This window comes from Asterias amurensis, chromosome 13 (genome assembly GCF_032118995.1).
Source record: "Asterias amurensis chromosome 13, ASM3211899v1".
In the NCBI taxonomy this organism is placed as follows: domain Eukaryota; kingdom Metazoa; phylum Echinodermata; class Asteroidea; order Forcipulatida; family Asteriidae; genus Asterias; species Asterias amurensis.
Window position 1 is genome coordinate 19,396,236 of NC_092660.1, and position 21,431 is coordinate 19,417,666.

Genomic DNA, 21,431 nt, shown 5'->3' on the forward strand with positions numbered 1-21,431 from the left:
TGGCTGGTCAGCTGCAAGCACAATTATTTTTGTTCAGGAATGTAAAACTCCAGCTTTGTTAGTTTTTCTTAAACTGTATATAAGTAGCAGCTGGCTCGTCGGCTAGCTGCTGGCGGCATGATAAAAGATTATGTGTTCTCACTTCAGTGATCCAGCCACTGACGAATTTGGTCATTCCGACCTGGTCATCTTTGACACAATCCTGGGGTCAAAGGTCAGCCTTGTTAGCTCTGTAGACGTTTTTTCTCCAGCAACCCTTAAATGATGAGGACCTGACATCAACCTCTCCATGCTCCAACTAATACAAAACAAAGAAATACAAAAAGCAAGATCAATTAAAACTTCCACATGTACAGGTATGTTTTGTTACTTTCCTGTTTTTTTCCCTCGGGTGAGCAAGTCGTTAAATGATTTTTGCGATGATAGAGTAACGGTTCTCATGCAACTATATTACTTCAGCGAGTAGTTCTGCAAGACTTTGCTCTCTATGGCCTCAATTCTTGGTTGGGGGGGGGGGTGCAGTATTTGAGAGCCAGTATTCTTGTGAGAGCAGTATAATGTCCGATTCATACATGAATACACTCACTGCGAATGCGAAGCAAATGTTGACGTCACAAATTCACAACGAATAATTCGCAGCAGTTCTCAAGTCACATGTGAACATCGATGCGAAAGTAAAGTTGTGACGTCAAATTCACGTCAAATTCACGTCAAATTCACATTCGCATATAAACACATCATCAAAAGTAAGTCCCCCCCTCAACAGTTCTACATAACATCTTAAGGTAAAACATTTTACCAAAGCAACTAATTAAGAAATATTTCTCTGACATGAGGGGGGGACTTACTTTTGTTGATGTGTTTAGTATAAACTGGGCTTAACATGTACCGGCATAATCGCTTGAGGTTGGAGCCAACAGTCTCCTAAAGCACTATAGTTTCAGGTAAGCCATTACCCCAATTATTTTACAGCTCGTCAACAATTCTCTAGTGTTTTATACCTGGTCCATTCAGGGCTATGCTGTGTTTAGTACACAGCAGATTGTCAGGACCAAGTTGTCAAGTGGAGATAAAGTCTTGTGGCAGATCATGGGCTAGAAAAAGTAACCCAATAATTTGTCAAAAGGTTTAATCAGAACTATCAGTTCTTTGGTGTAATGACCCCTTGCATCAGCCATATAGCGAGCATCAATGTCGCACATAACTACTGCGCCTTGTATCCTTTGGCAATTTGGCGCTTTATAAATACTGTTATTATTATTATTGCTGATAGCAACTGTCTGGCATACAAGCCATTTTGAGAGTCAAGTTGCTTGTAAAAAATTATGGTAAGTGTGCACTGGACCGTTTGGTAGTTACTCCAAATAAAGTGTAAGAACGTACTTGATAATGAGCACACAAATTTGTGCAACAAAGAATGTACAACAAGTGGGTTTTTTCATTCATTATTTTTTTGCATTTTTGATGAGCGATTGAGCCCAATTTTATATAGGTTTGTTATTTTATGCAGATGTTGGGATATACCAAGTGAGAATACTGGTCTTTACTCTTTGACAATATTACCAAACGTGTCCAGTGCCTGTTATTGAGCAGTACACTACCAAAATGGTACAGCCAAGATTACTGATTTAGTTCAATAGACATAAGGTCATGAAATAAAGCATAAAGTGTCCAATAAAATAATAGCCTTGATCAAGGCGCTACAGCCAGCCGCGATCTGCAAAATCCCAGTCCCCATCACTGAATTCCGCCAGCGCACCCCCATATACACACATGTACATACACAGTGCATATACGTGTACAGCATATGTACACATACGTGTACGTACTGTACATGTACATGTACCATCTGCATACGGTACACGTACGGTACGCGAGGTTGCAAGTACAAAGACACGGCCGTACTCACGACTACGCTATACTGTTCTCGCTGTACAATGTACTGCACAAACAATGTATACGTTGTTCGTGTATACACTGTGTGCAGTTTTTGTTGTCGAATCGTGCCCCGCACCGGGCCGGGGCACACTACGCCACAGCCTTGAATCAAGGCTAATAAAATAAAAACCCATTGTAGCGTATCTATCGAAACGAATCACCACCTTTGGAACTGCCTTTCTTTCCTTGTTTCTGATGATCACAGCTTGTACACATTCCCTTCCCAAAATACCATCCTTCACTTCATGTACTTGCATGGTTTAGGATCTCCAGTTTCATGCTTAGAAAAGTGTCAATATTTAAAAATTTCCAACACAAAATGACAAATTTTGAAATTGATATTGTCTTTCAGTTTAAAGAGGCAGTTAAAATAAAAAATAATTATAAAGACTTAAAATAAAGTAAATGAAAATTGTTGTCAAATTTTTGATATTTTGTCTTTTGTGTTAAAAATAATACAAAATTATTTTTCTTCCCACCAAAACCCAAGGTCTGTTTTTTAACTTTTTTATGTACAATTAATTTGTAGTTATATCTTGTTATTATTATTCTTTCTGTCCCAAATCACATCAGGCACTTTGTCATATCAGTCAGGTTCCATAGTCTTTAAAGATAGTGTTATCATGGTTTTGTTTGCGTAATACGCATTCATGCTAATTTAAGGCAACATTTTCCAACACAGATACAATGAGATTCATCTTTAAAAGTTGCAGTTGATTAAAGAGTCTCCTTGATGAGATACGGCAACAAAAATGGCTTAGTATTTTCATCAAGAACGTCAAATCCATTTACGCTTAGCGGGTACCCATCGCATCTCTGGTCAGCTTTAGGGCAGCGCAGAAATTTAAAAAAACTGTCTAAAGGAAATCTTTGGAGATTCAAATTTGTTGACATTCTTTAACTGATAGAGTAGAGGCACGGGAAGGAGGTCGGCCCACTATTTTAAAGGATGAGCATTCACAAAAATTCAATAAATATTTTTAAAAGCCAAATAATGACATCGAAAATAGTGTGATCTCCTGTACTGGCACTGATTTAATCTTTCAATACTAAATAAACAATGCATTAATAGTAGAATACAAAATGTACAATGCACAGCAGTCACTTAAAAGCACTGAACACTATTTGGTAATTACTTTAGCATGAAAACTTACTATTGGTTACAAGCAATGGAGGGCTGTTGATAGTAAAACAATGTGAGGAACGGCTTCCTTTAAAGTAATGTAGTTTTTGAGAATGAGGTATATTTTTCTCACTCAAATATTAACTCTTTTTTTTTAGGAATCTGAAAGCACACAGACACATTGTGTTAGGGTATTTTTTCTTTCATTATTCTCTTGCAACTTCGGTTACCAATTAAGTCAAAATTTTACACAGATTTTATGCATGATAGGTTACACCAAGTGAGACTTGCAAATAGACCCTTCCCATGAAATATGTAAATTGCGTTGGCAAAATGAGGGAACATCGCGCTGTTTTACACACGGCTAATGGGTGCGTGACGCAGACGCGATTGCACGTCTGCTTAGTGCACAACTATATGGCGTTTGCCAACCAACAGGGTCTGTACACATGCGTGAATGTGATTAGCATATTTCACGGGAAGGGTCCATTACCAAAGGTGTCCAGTGCCTTTAAGAAGAAAGGCGTCTAGTGCCTTTAAGAAGAAAGGCCTTTCAACCAGCACAAATTTGCAGTCTGCTGTTACGACCATAACTAGTACAAGTACAAGTTATGTTCAGGCATGTGGACTGATTCCAGACCCCTACTTTGGTTGGCAAACGTCATAGAGTTGTGCCCTAAGCAGGCACACAAATGCGTATGCGACATCATCCACATACATTGATGTTCACTCATTTTCCCTCGTTTTCATTTAACAAGTGGCTTTGTGGTTTCATATAGAAACTTCAAGTTTCCCCTTGGAGTGCATTCCGAGTGATTTTGAACTTTTTCAAGCATGGTATTGCCTTCAGAAGTCCCTGGCGAAAGCCTCGATACTGCAATGTGTAGATAAACGGATTAGCACACATGTTAAAGAAAGCAATGCAAACGGTGATTCCATAAAGCGTAATATCAAATTGCTTAAAGTTATTGATGTTGTAGTAAGTATAGAGGACCTGGTTCGGCAGCCAGCACAAGGCAAAAGTTGTGCAAACAACTATCAAGGTTTTAATGATGTTGCGGCGAGCATGCTTGTTCTTTGTAGACAGTTGTCTTAACTGGATAAGTGGAGTTTGATCGTTTGAGGTGTTACGCACTGGCCGCTCTCGTAGCTGTCGATAAATTTTGATGTAAGCAAAGACCATAAGTGCAAGAGGAACTAGGTATGCCAAAGTCACCAGTGAAACAGAGTACACAATTTTACCTGTGTGCGTTTTAAATTGCCGTAGTTTACAGTGGTTGTCTTTCATTGTGTGTAACACAATAGAATAAGATTCAAATAAAAAACCTCCAAACCAGGGAAACATGATCAAGAGAATGGACTTGGGCCATATTAGACATGGCCGGTTCTGGTACTTTATGGGATGTATTATGGCATAGTAACGCTCATAGGTGAGGCAGAGGAGATTAAACGTAGAGGTCATAGTTGTGGCCCAGAACAGGTACTTTGAGTTCCAGATGAAGCACACAAACCACCCAGTTGATGTGGTCGTTAAAGAGGGTTGAGGCACGAGGAAGCACAAGATCAGCAGAATAGACGCTACCAGGTCAATCAGAGACTGGTTTATCAAGAGGATGTTTGTGTTTCCGCGTCCCGATTTAACCATGTAGGCAAGGACATACATTGCCACGCTGTTACCGAGGATTCCGAGACCTGCAATGATATAGTAGACGATCCTCTGGGCTAGTGTGAGAGGAATGAAATCTGGCCCATAGTCTATCAGATTCACAGGTAGAGGAATGACATCGGATCCATTGTCTTTAAGGATCACTGACAGTGGAATGTAACCTGGCTCCTGGTTGGTCATTTTCTTGAGTCTTGAAGGCAATTAAGTTCAGGCACAGAAAAGGTAATTTGATGTCATGAAATTGATCTCCTGCAAAGCCTCTGCAACAAAGTTATATAGTTCAACAGCTTGCAGAACTACCAACACTTCTAAATATATACATCCAACGAAACAAATAGGTGAAAGTATTCTGCAGATTATGCAAATCAGTCAAATGCAAATCAGTCCTAAAAATATTCTTCAGAGTATGCAAATCAGTCCTCAAAGTAAATCTTCAGAATATGCAAATCAGTCCTATGCAAATTAGTCCACACAGTAATCTTCAGAATATGCAAATCAGTCTTATGCAAATCACTCCTCACCGTAATCTTCAGAATATGCAAATCAGTCTTCTTAGTATTCTTCAAAATATGCAAATCAGTCCTCAAATCATCACATCCAATTCCAACAGTTACTGGTAGAGCTTTGAGCGAAGTTCCTGCTGATTTTAAAACACAATATATCTTTTGTTTACCTCGTTTCAAAGTGTCATCAGCAACATTCAATTTGCATTCATATAATGTGGAGAAACAACGAGTAGCACTTAGCCCCGATGGTCAGACAATACATGTATCTGTGTGGTTAGCCTTTAAAAACAGCCAGTACCAGTACAACCCAGACTATTACAACTCCCGTTTGTGTCCAGCTTCCTTGTTCTGTTAGGGGAAAGTCCCTAACATTACAGTATGGTGTAATATCAGACTTTAATCTGGGGTTTTTATGGTTAGCTATAAATAAACAACAATGGCGTTATCGTTTTTTTTTTATGGTTCTATAAATAAACAGTTCTGTACTTCTGGCCTAAGAAAAACTTCCACTTCCATGTTTCAGGTACTTGTTGACTTTGCGTCAGTAGTTGTATCTTGAGTGCTACATATACAGTAGAGAACTGAAATTTGATTATCAAAACCAGGAAGAAAGGATGGCTTTTACAAAGTTAAACTTCATTTTCGAAAGAAAGTTTACGGACGTTCAGGTGTTAACAGCTAGTTGCACTTGCAGCCCAGGATGATCCAAACAAATGGCCCCCATAACCATTGCTGATTGTAATTCAATTCAATTAAATTCAATTCAAAAAACTTTATTTATCCTTTACAGGCAAGTACAACAGTAGACCAGCTCCATATAAAAATATTAAGAGAAATATACAATATACAAAAATATAAAATATAACGATTACTTGACAAAATGACAAAGCAGATATGTACAAATGGTTAAAACCACAGCAATTATATACAAGTGAATACACTCAAAAAACATTAAAAATTGAACGTACAATATTAAGAACCACAAAACAAGTAAAACATAAACAGGTAAACAGTGGCGAACCAGACCTCCAAATAGTTGACATCCCACACACGAAAACAGTTGAAAACAAGTGCAAAACGTCAACCATTCAGAAGTCTGGTTTCCACTGGAATGAAAGAGAACTTCCTTCTATTTGTTTTGCAAAGGGGGAGTTTAAAACGACGTCCTGAAGGAAGGAATTGAAACAGTTGTTTCAGTACATGACTGTCACTGGTTAAAATCGATTGTGCTTTCCTAAGAACCTGTTGCTCACAGAACTGGGTCAGATCTCTCTGTGGCTCTCCGATAATTTTAGACCCAAGTCTGACAATTCTTCTCAAACTGTTTTTGTTCTTTACACTTAAGTTAAAATACCAGGAAATGAATAAAAAACACAACACACTCTCAATGAACAACTGATAAAAAAGACTAAGGATAGTTGTGTCAACAGAGAAGGACTTTAACTTACGGAGAAAATATATAACTGTTGATGACATTTTTTAGCAACTAAATCAATGTTAAAATAGATGTTAAATTTGCATCGGGGATAAAGAATATTAATTTTTTTTTTTTTTTTCTAACCCATACACCGATGTGTGATAGCACTGTACACTCAGTAAATCGGTGTTCTCGTCCCATCTGAGTTTGTCATCAAAAATAGTGCCCAGGTATTTGTATTTAGCAACAATTTCTACTGCTTGATCTTGAACAATGGTCAACAGTCAGGTCATACATTTATGTTGTTATTTTAATCACAGTAAGTATAATTTATGAGTAATTAACTGTTTAATACAAGTGTCTCCTCTTAAAAACTGCGCGAACAAGGTATGTGTGCAGCCTGTTGCATACAAAACCAATGCATAAAAAACGAGTGTGTTAGTAAAATGTATCTACGTAGACGTTGTATAATTTATCTACATTGAGGAGTTAAACTAACGGTTCTTTTCAGAACCACCCCAACTCATTAGAGATAGTCATTACATGGTGTTTTACCGCAAAACTTTCCATATCATATTGTATATAGCTCACACAAATTGTCTCTTCAGAAGGGCAATTCCACGGTTAGTTTCGTTACACTTTTAGCTGCTTAGCACAGCTCTGTGATCTCCAATATTAACATGAAAGCCTATCAAGTCTCCATTTTTGTACCATGGCTACATCTTGGTTAGACCTAATATACAACAAAATTACAAACTTCTAGACACATTTTTTCCGTTGTTATGATCAGTTTAATTTTGGTTAGTTACGTTACAAAAAAGGGACATGGAAAAAAAATGCATGTCTTTGAACAAAAAGTTTCCTCAAACAGGGTACAGCTGAAAAAAACTTTACTATTTCTATAACTACAAGGGTACTAGCAAGTGTTTTGGTAGGGGAAAAAATAAAATAACTCTTATCAGTTCCAGGCATTGCCCCAAAATCATGGTTAGTTACGTTACAGTTAGTTACGTTACACTTTGTCCGTGACTAATATTATTTGTGATACACCCTTTGTACTTCACTCACAGCTCTAATATGGTCTATATTAGTAACTAGTATGCAATACTACACTATATACAAATCAATTAAGCAAAAAACAATGGAATAAAGTAATATTTGGTAACAAAATTGCAAAAAAGGTATAAAAAGCCATTACCTCGCCATATCATTAACCCAGGTCACATATATTACAAAATGTTTATATCTGTAACATATAAACTTGTTCCTTTACATTCATAAGCCATGCAGTATTTTAAAGTCACAATAAACCAAGTGAATTTCTCTCTTACATAGATACCAAAGAAAACAAAACAATAGAAAGGATGTTAAATGAGTCGCTTGTCTTGACTCTTGGTCATGGACACTAATCTAACAGTTAAACAGAAATTTTGAAATGCTCGCGATTGTTGACATTTTCTGGCACATCTAGCTTGAAAATCATTTTGTCCCTCGTATAGAAGATACAAACATTTTGAGTGGGCCATTTTACAGAAGATGCTTCACTGCCCCTCCCATGCCATCCACATGACCTTTGCCATGGGAGGTGCAGAAGAAAGTCCAGCGAATTTCAATCTTGTGCTGCTCTTGAAGTACAGCTGTCACGCTCCACAATGCTTTTCAGCTTAATGCTTAAATGGGCAGTCTCTCTCTCTTCATCACACCCTCCCTCCTTTCCTAACCCCACCCTGACCTACCAACACCAGTTCCTCTTTGCCCTTCTACTACATACATGTACCCCCTCCCTAATTAATAACTAAAGCCTTTGATTATCCATGTACAAAGGAAGACTTATTATAATATTAAACCTTTTGAACACGTTCCGGTCCTACTGTTTTTTGTGCTTTGTCCTAAAAAAAATCTCTACGAGATGCACATCAAAATGTTTTTGTTTTTTTCACACTAATCGCATCCCATGGTCTGTTTGCACAGGGCAACAAGCTTATAATGAGTTTGCTTCCCCCTTACATACAAGCTGATATTGTTGACGATTAGACAGCAAAATCTCTCGCTGTTTCTTATGTCACAAAATGTCTGGACGGCCACTGCCTTTTTCTCCTAGTTGTATTTTTTTTGTAGTGACTAGCTGCCTTTATGTTTTCTTAGTGTTGCTAATTGCTTTTCCTTGTTTGAAAATGGCCAGTTTGATCTATGGACATAAAAATAAGGAACAAAGTCAATCAACTTTTTTGAAAATTGCAATTTTTATAACTACACATATGTATGTACCTGATGAACAATGTTAGAATTATACACATGCAGCACTTGTACACAAACTCTCATTAATTTAGTATATAGAAGAGAAATACAACTTTAAGATAACCCCTTAAAATAAAATTCATGTGGATTACACCATGTAACTTTATTGTCATCAAACTTACCCAAAAAATTCACCACAAAAGTTGAAGAAGATGAACTTGTAGGACAGGGGTGTTGCGCATGGATCTTGCATACATAATATGCATACAGACAAAATGAGGCACATGGCAAACAAAACATTGCTACAAGTTGAATTGTGGGTCAAAGAACAGTATCACACTTCCCTAACTTGTTTAAACTCTACAACATGGCTGAAAACTTATGCTTGTGTCAACTTAGCAGCATCTTAATAGTCTTTATGTCGGTTAGTTACGTTACGGTCCGGTTAGTTACGTTACATAGTTAGTTACGTTACAGTTTTTGACTGCTTCTATTTTCCACATGGTACAATTTTTATGATTTTTCCTTCCTTATTTTAATTAAGGATTGCACCAAGTAGGAAAATTCAAGATATAAACATTTTAATTGATTGCCTTCTCTACAGGCAGAAACAATTGGAAGTTTTGGTTAGTTACGTTACATAAGGTTTAATGGGGGTACAAGCTTCACAGATTGATGGTCTGAATCTATCACAAACACAAATTTTGACGATTGCAGCCAATGTGTAGGTCCAATCAATGAATAAATATGACTAGATTGATTTGATACCTTGTTATCTTCCCCCTTCAGTAGTAAATTGAAGTTGCACAACTTTTTTACACATAATTTCATGATAAAATATTGTTGGCACAAAAATTATTTTTTTGTAACTTTCTTGCAAAGACATGACATTGAAACCATTTTTTCCTGAATATTTGATGTATATGCTACAATATAAGCCCAATTTTTACTTAAAAAACACAATTCTAAATTTTGAGGTCATGTCCACTTCTTCATGGAATTGCCCAGAAGCTCAAAACGCAGAGTGTTATTAGCCCTGAATCAGTGCTATGAACTTCAATGTAAAAAGTGGCATATGTACATGTTGCTGTTTGTGAAAACGCAAAAGTGGAAGATTGATAAATGGTCCTTGTGCTATTATTATTAGAAAATTATTTCGATTAAGCACTTGAATTTTGAGTGAAATGGTGATGTCACTTTCACTAATAATATCCAAAATAAGTATAAAAACACATTTGCCAAAATGAGCGATTTTCCCCCAAATTTCCTCTTCACAAAAAACAGTGACAATATGATAACATGTACCTCAAATCAATCTGTTTTTTTTATTACCACGATCGTGGCACGACTCTCACTTCACATTTATTTCCTCCTAAAAAATAAACATCGTTTGCCCACATTTCATTTTGCACTCTAAACATCACAAGACTGTTACATTAAAGGCACTGGACCCCTCTGGTAGTTGTCAAAGACCAGTACTTTCACTTGGTGTAGCCTATCCCAACAGATGCAGAAAATAACAAATCTGGGAAAATTTGTTTTACTCAATTGGTCATCCAAAGTTGAAAGAGAATGATGACAGACAAAACACCCTTGTTGCACAATGTTGTGCTTTCAGATGCCTAATAAACGATAAAGGCTTCAGGCCTGAAGTCTTTTATTTGAGTGAGAAATTACATGTACCTCTGTCTAAAAAACTACATTACTTCAGAAGGAGCCGTTTCTCAATTTTTTTATACTATCAACAGCTCTCAGTTGCTCGCTACCAAGTAAGTTTTTTTATGCTAAAAAGTATTTTGAGTCATTACTAATAGTGTCCAGTGCCTTTAAGGACTGTCAGTGGGTGTTCTTTAAGTGCTATCATGCTTCCTACACCCACATTTTCTTTCAAAAGTGAAGCATGACTTTGGTTTATGCTTTGTACTTTCTTTCCTGGTTTTGGTGATCAAATTTCAGTTCCTATTTTTACAACATACTACTTGTACGTACTTCCTGATTGATATGTTCAAAAAGTAACCAAAACCTTCATACAGTACACACAAATCAATTTTGTTCCAAGACCATACTGACTAAAGAGATATATTATTTAAAGAAAGCGTAAAAAAAAACAAAAAAACTTAAAGTTTGTTTCGTTTACAGCTAACATCACAGACTTCTTTCAAAATAGAACAAGGAAGCTTTATAAATCCCAACACAGCGATACTCTCAGACAAAAATCGGTTCTGGTTTCAAAAGGCTGTCGCAACAGATATTGTTTATGCGACCGGCCTAAACACTACTTTTGGCTTCTCCACATGGATGCTTGGTGATTTAATGTGCACTCATGGTGACAAGATAAAACCGTGTGTTTTAAAAGCATGCAGGAACTTCGCTGAAAACTCTAGCATTAAGCGTTGTCCAGGTGATTACGATGAATTGAATGGCCGATTTTGTATATTTTTGAAGATTTATTTCATGTATTTGCTTTTCTGTATTTACATTGCACTTGACTTAACTTGATTGTTGTGCAAGTTAGCACTGTTGAACTGTGTCCAACATTCATGGATGGAACATTGAGAGTAATCTATTGATCGTTCTGCAAGCTGTTGAACCATGAACTACGTGTAATGTACATAACGGCATGCTAAACATCTATACACCAAAATTAAGCTTTTTAGAGACTGAACTTGTTTGCCTTCCAGATTCAAGATTTCTAGTCTACTGATTGTTCTGCAAGCTGTTGCACTACATACAAAGCTGTACGGTACAGAGAGGCTTTGCAGCATACAACATAAATTTACATTTGTTGTGCCTGAACTTGTTTGCCTTCTTCAAGATTCAAGAAATTCTGTGCCGTGCAAAATGACCAACCAGGAGCCAGGTTACATTCCTCTGTCAGTGATCCTTAAGGACAATGGATCCGATGTCATTCCTCTACCTGTGATTCTGAAAGACTATGGGCCAGATTTCATTCCTCTCACACTAGCCCAGAGGATCGTCTACTATATCATTGCAGGTCTCGGAATCCTCGGTAACAGCGTGGCAATGTATGTCCTTGCCTACATGGTTAAATCGGGCCGTGGAAACACAAACATCCTCTTGATAAATCAGTCACTGATTGACCTGGTAGCGTCTATTCTGCTGATCTTGTGCTTCCTCGTGCCTCAACCCTCTTTAACGACCACATCAACTGGGTGGTTTGTGTGCTTCATCTGGAACTCAAAGTACCTGTTTTGGGCCACAACTATGACCTCTACGTTTAATCTCCTCTGCCTCACCTATGAGCGTTACTATGCCATAATACATCCCATAAAGTACCAGAACCGGCCATGTCTAATATGGCCCAAGTCCATTCTCTTGATCATGTTTCCCTGGTTTGGAGGCTTTTTATTTGAATCTTATTTTATTGTGTTACACACAATGAAAGACAACCACTGTAAACTACGGCAATTTAAAACGCACACAGGTAAAATTGTGTACTCTGTTTCACTGGTGACTTTGGCATACCTAGTTCCTCTTGCACTTATGGTCTTTGCTTACATCAAAATTTATCGACAGCTACGAGAGCGGCCAGTGCATAACACCTCAAACGATCAAACTCCACTTATCCAGTTAAGACAACTGTCTACAAAGAACAAGCATGCTCGCCGCAACATCATTAAAACTTTGATTCTCGTTTGCACAACTTTTGCCCTGTGTTGGCTGCCGAACCAGGTCCTCTATACTTACTACAATATCAATAACTTTAAGCATTTTGATGTTCTGCTTTATGGAGTCACCGTTTGCATTGCTTTCTTTAACATGTGTGCTAATCCGTTTATCTACACATTGCAGTATCGTGGCTTTCGCCAGGGACTTCTGAAGGCAATACCATGCTTGAAAAGGTTTAAAATCACTCGGAATGCACTCCAAGAGGAAACTTGAAACAAAGCAACTGGCGTGATGGATAGTGAGTGAGTTAAAGGCACTGGACACTATTGGTAATTACTCAAAATAATAGTTAGCATAAAAACTTACTTGTTAACGATCAATGGAGAGCTGTTGAGAGTATTAAAGACAGTGGACACTATTGGTAATTAAATAAAACCTTTCTTGGTGACCAGTAATGGGGAGAGGTTGATGGTACAAAACATTGTGAGAAACGGCTCCCTCTGAAGTGCCATAGTTTTCGAGAAAGAAGTAATTTTCCATGATTTTGATTTCAAGACCTCAGATTTAGAACTTGAGGTCTCGAAATCAACCATCTAAACGCACACAACTTTGTGACAAGGGTGGTTTTTTCTTTCATTATTATCTCGCAACTTCGATGACCGATTGAGCTCAAATTTTCACAGGTTAGTTATTTCATGCATATGTTGAGATACACCAACTGTGAAGACTAGTCTTTGACAATTACCAATAGTGTTCACTGCCTTTAAACATTGTGAGAAATGGCTCCATCTGAGGTAAAGTAGTTCTTGAGGAAAAAGGTAATTTTTCACTCACATATTAAAGACTTTGCAGCTGAAGCCTTTTATTATGCATCTGAAAGCACAAAAAGTAGTGCGACAAGGGCGTTTTTCCTTTCTTTATTCTCTTGCAAATTTGATGACAAATTGAGCCCAAATTTTCACAGGTTTGTTATTTTTATGAATACGTTGGGATACACCAAGTTTTGACAATTACCAAACACGTCCAGTGCCTTTTACCACTTGACAAATTTGCACCGGAAGAGTTTCAAATACAAATTGCAATTAGACCCTTTTATAATAATGTAAAAAAAAAGGTCTAAATTGAAATCTTCTGAAGTTAGAGATTCACAACTTTTCCTCCACTCACATGAGGACTCATTCCATTGGAAAACTGAGAACATCATAATTAGCGTTTTTGAGATATGGTGGACACTTATAGACGATGTGACCTCTGACGTCACTCGAACCATAACATGATTCGCACGAATACCGCCAGGCAAAACTGTTGTGTTTATGCAGCCAGCAAGTGTATGCAATCTTACCATGACTAGGCGTCTTTTTGCCTGACGAAATATGACGCATACAGTGTTTTGTCAATAGAGGGCGGTTTGATTGTAAACATAGGTCACATTGTCTATAGGAGTGCACTGTTTGGTTTGGGTGTATACTGATAATTTTACCCACAGTGTCAAACCATTGTGTCCACCACATCTCAAACATGCTTATAAAATTGAATTTGTCATTTCCCTTGCACTTATAACATACCTCATCATGGCCGTATATTTCCATGTAGCACTCTGCAGCTGTACATATCCTTGCACATTTGACCAGCTCCAGCCCTTGTTCTTGACTGCATTCGTATCGTTCACATTGCCTCATGCTCAGTTTAAACTGACGTTCCTGAATAAAAGAATGTTATCAGATATGAGAAATGCTGTTCATGAGAAAATGAGAAACGCTTTCACACATTCAAAAAAGATGGTGGTGGATGTCTATAAAATAATTTATCAAGTCTCAAAATGAGCAAAGCGGCATCAACAGCGATTGCAATGGTGCCCTGTGCTTTTGCTGTGGTGCCCTTTTGAAAGTTCCAATACAAATTCAGGTTTCCTCATAATTTTGTGTCCCCTTATCAGAGAATAGCTGTGCCCCTTCCCAAGTGCATGATTTATAATCATGCCTCTTATCTATCCACATCTCCCTGGTTGGCTTTAACCATAGAGTTATGTATAAGAACTAGAGGGCGCACTGGTGATGCTTCTTGCACAAACGTGACGGGACTGCAAGGAGACACACGCGCGCCATTCTGTACGCGTGTTGGATATATAACGTGCAACGAACAGCTGCCAGACTCATCACAAAGAAACGCAAGTTCGACTCTATCACCCCGGAACTCATCACACTACACTGGCTCCCAATCCAACAAAGGATCGACTTCAAGGTCATCGTTCTCATGTTCAAGGCCTTACATCAACAAGCCCCTCATTACATCATAGACATTCTGCAAGTTGGTGCTGAATGGAGACTCCTTCGGTCAAACAGCTCCTGTTCACCATACTTTGTAGTTCCAAAAACAAGTCACATCACTTCTGCCGAAAGAGCCTTCTCGGTACATGGACCCAAACTCTGGAATAAACTTCCCAATCACATCAGGGACACAACATCCTTCAAAACATTCAAGTCACTTCTGAAAGCCCACTTGTTTCAGGATGCCTACCATTAATGACTTATTTATTTCTTCTGTGCCTCAGCGCCTTTGAGCAAACTTTTGATTTAGGCGCTATACAAATTTCGTTTGATTGATTGATTGATTGATTGATTGAAAGACACGTTTGAGTTTGTTTTTATTGAAACAAAATGGCCACACAAACACACGCTAAGCAATGCCTGTTTTGTCAACTTAGAAAATGGCCGCCTGCGCGCATGCCGGGGCGCGTATATAGACCAGTGCGCCCTCCAGTTCTTATATATATAACTCTATGGCTTTAACATGTGGCTGCATGTGTGGTTCAATAGAGTAGGCTAGTACATATTGCAAACAAGTGGCAGATTGTCTAAAATTGTAAAGCTGTTTTACCTTTAACAAAAGAGCATTTATGAATGGGAACAAAAGAGTAGTGACTGGTTCTTAAACTTCCGTTTAAAACTTTGCAGGGTCGCTGCCGTCACACAGCCACAATCCTGCTGGTTTTAAACGTCTGTTTAAGACCTCAAAAGGTAGCACAATAAATAAATGGCAAATCCTTACCAGTTTGGGTTTCTTCTTGTAGGAATAGTAAACAAAATTGTAAATCACTTTCCCATCTGAGGGCAAGATGAAGTAGTCACCACAGATTAGAAGACAGAGAAGTGTAGCTATAATAGTTCGACAAGAGCAGACGGCCATTTCTCACTGCATCTGGCTGGGATGGTACGATCCGCACACTACACTACCGTCAGAATATGAGGGCTCGTTACTCCAACCATAACAACAATCTTCATGCATGACCTGTTGGAGATTACAAACGTAATATCGTCACTTTAAACTTTAAGAAGTTACACTGAAAATTATTAGATAAAAAGGGCGTCAACTGAAAACTTTTCACAGTTTTTATTTCAAAAAATAGATGGTTTAGAATTAGATTGTATATTGTAGGGTTAACTTAAAGGAACGTTACAGAATTGGTAAGAAACAAAAACCATGAATATCACAGATTTGCATAAAACTTACACTGTCTAATGATGATGATAGTTGAAAACAGCCCTTGAAATATTTCTGTCTGAAATGTAATATTTAAAGTTTATCGCTCAGTGAGCATTTTAATCATTTTTATTTTGGCATCGATGCAATGCAAAATTTGTAATCGGTTTTCACTATTCTCTCGTGACCCAGATGGCTGATTGATCTCAGACTTCTCCAGGTTTGTCAGCTTATGTATTCGGTGGATTACATAAAGTGCTTTAAATTTCACTCCTGCATATGCATGAAAGAAAACAAGTTCACATTTGTTTTCTTTCTTGCACACTAGAACCTTGAAACTGTTTGTAGTTTTGGAAGCTTCAAGCATCTGAATGAATTTTGGTTGAATGGCAACAGATTTTGACATGTTACCTGTTTGAAAGACAACCTCAGAATTTCTCATCTCTTCCTGCAGACTTATACCACAATCCTGTTGCCCAAGAATATTTTTTACATTCAAATGGATTAAAGTAATTAACCGCAAAATTTGTGCTTTACTTTTAAAAGAAGTACATTGAATGTTAGAAATGCTGTATCTTATTTGGAATTAAACCAGATGAACATCTTAGTAAAGTAAAGTCTTTAGTAGTTAGTGAAAAATTTGTATGCATCAACAAAACTAGTTAACGTAACCCTACTCCCGACGGTCGCCATAACGTACGTAGCCCTCCTCCTGACGGCCATTAGCCCTACTTGTGTGGCAAAAGATAGCTGAATCCTTGGCCACACAAGTGGGGCTAGACGGCCATCAGCTGGCCGACGTCTGGAGGAGGGTTACGTTATCGCAACTACAATAAACAAACCTTTATCATATTTTAGTAATTTAGTATAGGTGTATAAAGCTGTGCTAAATATAGCTTTTATTTTATTTTTGTTGTTGTTGTTCTATTCTATTGAGGAAATTCACTCGCTGGCTGATTGCAGTAGAATCATCCAGGATGCAGGTAGCCCACCTTGTTGAGCTGTTAATGGCTCCGATTTTAACATCGGTCTCATATTTACAGCTCAACAAGGTGGGCTAGGCTGCAGGAACATGAATGATCATAATGAATGGGTCGCACTAAATACCTACAACTCACGACAACTCACAACAAAAAGTTTTAAATGCACTTTAACAGAACATTTGAACATAAGTCAACTGTTAAATATGTCCACAAGAGTCATATGCATCTGAATCATCTTCAAACTGTTGAAAAAGTTGTATTTTTAACTGTAAAAAAAGTGTTTTTTACCACGAATTTAGTAACGAACGGAAATATTCGCCATTTCGATGTACTGGACGGTTCCATTACACTGCAGGGGTGATTAAATGCAAGATGATTTACCACTTTTTGTGACTCTCCATTTTAACTTCAAATTCCAGAGTGGCGGCTTAGTTACTAACAAAAACAAGAATAAAAAAGCAGCTCAAAGTTCAAACCAAAACTAAAAAAATACAACTCGGCCCTCAGAAATTTTCCCTGCCCCCTGCAGTGTAATAGAATCGTCCAAGTACGTCGAACGACAACATGGCGAATTTCCGTTCGTTTCTCAATTCGGGGTAAAAAACACATTTTTTACAGTTAAAAATACAATTTTGTCAACAGTTTGAAGATGTTTCAGATGCATATGACTCTTGTGCATATATTTAACAGTTGACTTATGTTTAAATGTTCTGCTAAAGTGCATTTAAAACTTGTTGTCGTGAGGGGTCGTGAGGGGTTGTGAGTTGTCGGTATTTAGTGCGACCGTAATGAATTGATGCAGCATGCACTCTCACTCTGGCAGAGTCAAGAGTGTTACTTGTCAAATATTATAACCGTTATTTACAATCTCACACAACAGGAAAAACAGAATCATTATACATTACATTCATAGAGATATGTTTCAGTAACAATAAATTGAGGAAATGAAGAAAACATATATTTTATAAAGGACGAAATACACCAACCTCTAACTCTGTGGACGTGCACTGCAGGTACTACATGTTGACTTTCTGTTTTGACTGCTACATGCTTTACAAACGTGTGTGTAGCGCCCTCTTGTGGTTTGCGTTAACCTTACAACTTTTGTTCCATATTATCTTATTTCTTTTTTCAACAATGGAGGAAGGAACTAACTGACAGAACTGCATTTAGCAGAAGACACCACCTCTATGTTAAGCACAGTGTAAAGGCATAATGCAGTTTCAACCGTTGATCTAGTGTTCATTCTACCTATGATACCACCATCCAAAACAAAAACCACAAAGAAAAAAACATGTCCATAGTCGATTAGGTCTCTCTCAAGGTTATTTTTAGAAGTGCACTTTTTATTAAAATAGCACTCTAATTGTGACCAACAATTAATAATTGTCTACTTGTCAAGCACGTTTTGCTTTAGGCGAAGTAAACGAAATACTTTTAAGCGTCCGCACCGCGCCGCCCGCTTCCTTTGTAGAGGGCTGAATTCAAACAAAATGGGACTCGAAAACGCAAGCGATAAGCTCCAAATGAGAAATTGGTTGTATTTATTCTTACCAAATTAATAGTATGACATTTTATACACTGAAATCTCAAGGAACATTACGCAATTTATAAGAAAAAAAAATCGTCTAAGGTCACAGATTTGATTAAACGTTATGGTCTTCTTTGATGACGATAGCCTAATAGAAAACTAACCTTGAAATATTTATGTCTGAAATGTCATATTATGTTGATAAGAAATAGCCTTAAACCAAACAAATTTACCATTATTTTGAGTATATCGCCCAATGAGCGTTTTTTTTTTTTAATCGATGTCATGCAAAAATGATTTTTATGTGTAATCGGTGTTTTACTACTTTCTCGCGACCCAGATGACCGATCGATCTCAAACTTATACAGATTTCAACTATGTATGGTGGATTACAGGTGCCAACCAATAGTTGTTTTGGTGCAGAAACCAATTCTGTATTGTTTCTATAAAGAGACTGGGAGCAATGACAGTCCAACAAGGATATCGCCCATACACAAGGTTGGTCTTAAAGGCAGTGGACACTATTGGTAATTACTTAAAATATGGGCATAAAAACCTTACTTGGCAACGAGTAATGGGGAGCTGTTGATAGAAACGGCTCCATCTGAAGTAAAGTAATTTTCGAGAAACAAGAAATTGTCCACGAATTATTTTGATATCGAGACCCGCTCAGATTTAGAATTTTGAGGTATCGAAATCAAGCAGCTGAAAGCACACAACTTCGTGTGACAAGGGTGTTTTTTCTATCATTATTATCTCGCAACTTCGACGACCGATTGAGCTAAAACTTTCACTGGTTTGATATTTTGTGCATATGTTCAAATACACCAAGTGAGAAGACTGGTCTTTGACAATGACCAATAGCGTCCAGTGTCTTTAACTGAATTATTCATGCTTAAACTAAACAAGGTGTATGTGTAACCACGAAAAATGGTTCACTTGAAAAATACTAATAAAGCCAGATGAATTGCAATGAGGACCAAAGATCTAAATGAAGAGTTGCAGATTTTCCTGAAATAACTGGGGCAAGAACACTACCTTTTGCACTCAAACTAAACCATGAACTTTTAATTAAACTTTGAACACTGATGTGTGAATAATCCAGAAAAGTTCACTTGAAGCCAGTCAACTCCAGATTAAAACCAAAAGTAAAAAAAAAAAAAAAAAAAAAAAAAAGCAATAAACCCAACACAGCACTAAAAGCGAAACATTACAGTCAGAACAAATCATGTATGTATGTCTGTTTGTCCGTCTGTCTGTTTGTCTGACGGTCTGTCTGTCTGTCTGTTTCGTCTGTGTTTTGTCCTAAGCATGTACCTTTAGTTTATCTATTTTGTTATGTAAAGGCAAGCCGCTACAAGCTACCTGGCTTTTTTTTGGCCTTCCCTCCACGCGTTTTCCGCCAGTTTATTATTTTTTTTCCTGTCGTTTATATACACCTGTATGTATTGCAATATAATGAATAGAGTAGATGGCCTTAGCTTTCGATCCAAACCGGACCTTCTTCAGAGGCATAAAACAAGTACAAACAAATACATATCCATTTATAGAAAAAGAGAGGGGGAAAGGGATTGAGGAATTAAAATAAGGGATTAAAATAATAAACCTGTGAAAATTACTATAGTAACTATTGTGGAAATGTTTTGTGGAAATAAATGTATATTGAATTGAATTGAATTGAATTGAATCATGAATAACCAAGAATTATTTAGCAAACAGGAAAATACAGCAACTTGATGTCCAAACTTTTAAGATTTGGAGGACACGAAAACTTTTCAACTAGGTCTGCTCATCACTGACCCACACTAGCACATGTGGACAGTGAAACACAAAGCATGCAGTAGACTGGTGCGCCTCGCATTGAGTCAAGGAACTACGCTGGGGTGCAACTCCAATATAAAAAAAAGTTACTTTGGGGGAACCAATGTGCAAAAAATACCAACAAAAAACCCCAAAACAACACGGTAAATAAATTCGAGTTAAATTTTACTCATCTACATAATGCATGAAAGAAAACAATCGCATTATATGTTTACATTCAAATGGATTGCAAAATTTCTGCTTTTAAAGAAGTACAGTGAATTTTAGAAGTGTTGTTAGTGTCTAATTTCTATATTAAAGATAATGGACACTATTGGTTATTGTAAAATACCAGTCTTGTCACTTGCTGTATCTCAACATAAATATGCATAAAATAATAAACCTGTGAAAATTTGAGCTCAATCGGTCATCGAAGTTGCGAGATAACAATGAAAGAAAAATAACCCTTGTCACACGAAGTTGCGTGCGTTTAATAGATGGTTGATTTCGAGACCTCAAGTTCTAAATCTGAGGTCTCGAAATCAAATTCGTGGAAAATTACTCCTTTCTCGGAAACTATGGCACTTCAGAGGGAGCCGTTTCTCACAATGTTTTATACCATCAACCTTTCCCCATTACTCGTCACCAAGAAATGTTTTGTGCCAATAATTATTTTGAGTAATTACCAATAGTTTCCACTGCCTTTAAACCAGATGAACACCTTAGTAAGGTAAAGTCTATTTCGTAGTGAGTAAAGAATTCATATGCATCGACAAAATACACTTTTATATTATTTTTTAGTAATTTAGTTAGTTGTATTGGCTGTGCTAAATATAGCTCTTATTTTATGGCCCTCTACTGGATCAAGTGATATGGCACCAGTATAGTAGAATCAAAATACGGCCAGTATCCCCAACATAATGCATAAAATACAAACTCTGTGAACATTTTGTTTGAATCAATAATTGATTGGTCATTGAAGTTACACTGAGAAATAATGACAAAAAAAAACACGATTGTTCCACAAATTTTGTGTGTTTTCATATGCCTAACAAAAGGCTTCAACTGAAGTATTTGTTTGAGTGAGAAAATTACCCCTTTCTCAAAAACTACGTTACT

The 21,431-nt window shown here is 37.3% G+C and overlaps 1 protein-coding gene across 5 annotated transcripts; it reads right to left on the reverse strand.

The window, feature by feature from the left end:
• Nucleotides 1-57: 57 nt before the first annotated feature.
• On the reverse strand, nt 58-18,026 carry LOC139946505 (uncharacterized). Of its 5 annotated transcripts, none has more exons than XR_011787255.1 (5): nt 17,968-18,026; nt 15,567-15,806; nt 14,084-14,218; nt 5,249-5,364; nt 201-298 (listed from the first exon to the last, which is right to left on the reverse strand). XR_011787255.1 is itself a non-coding variant. In XM_071944188.1 (4 exons), exons 2-4 carry the CDS (start codon nt 15,702-15,704, stop codon nt 209-211), a joined length of 363 nt encoding a protein of 120 aa, XP_071800289.1. In that variant the 5' UTR covers nt 15,705-15,806; nt 17,968-18,026; the 3' UTR covers nt 58-208. The 5 variants fall into 5 exon arrangements, 3 of the variants coding, with proteins under 3 accessions (XP_071800289.1, XP_071800292.1, XP_071800290.1); XR_011787254.1 differs by having other exon boundaries at nt 5,249-5,367; XM_071944188.1 differs by lacking the exon at nt 5,249-5,364 and having other exon boundaries at nt 58-298.
• Nucleotides 18,027-21,431: the final 3,405 nt, after the last annotated feature.

Excerpts from the sequence above, each read along its gene's own strand:
- LOC139946505 (XM_071944188.1), bottom strand. The coding sequence starts at position 15,704 with ATGGCCGTCTGCTCTTGTCGAACTATTATAGCTACACTTCTCTGTCTT. Across the intron at positions 14,219-15,566 it reads ACAAGAAGAAACCCAAACTG|GAACGTCAGTTTAAACTGAG; the intron begins GTAAGGATTTGC and ends TCTTTTATTCAG. Across the intron at positions 299-14,083 it reads AAATATACGGCCATGATGAG|TTGGAGCATGGAGAGGTTGA; the intron begins GTATGTTATAAG and ends GTTTTGTATTAG.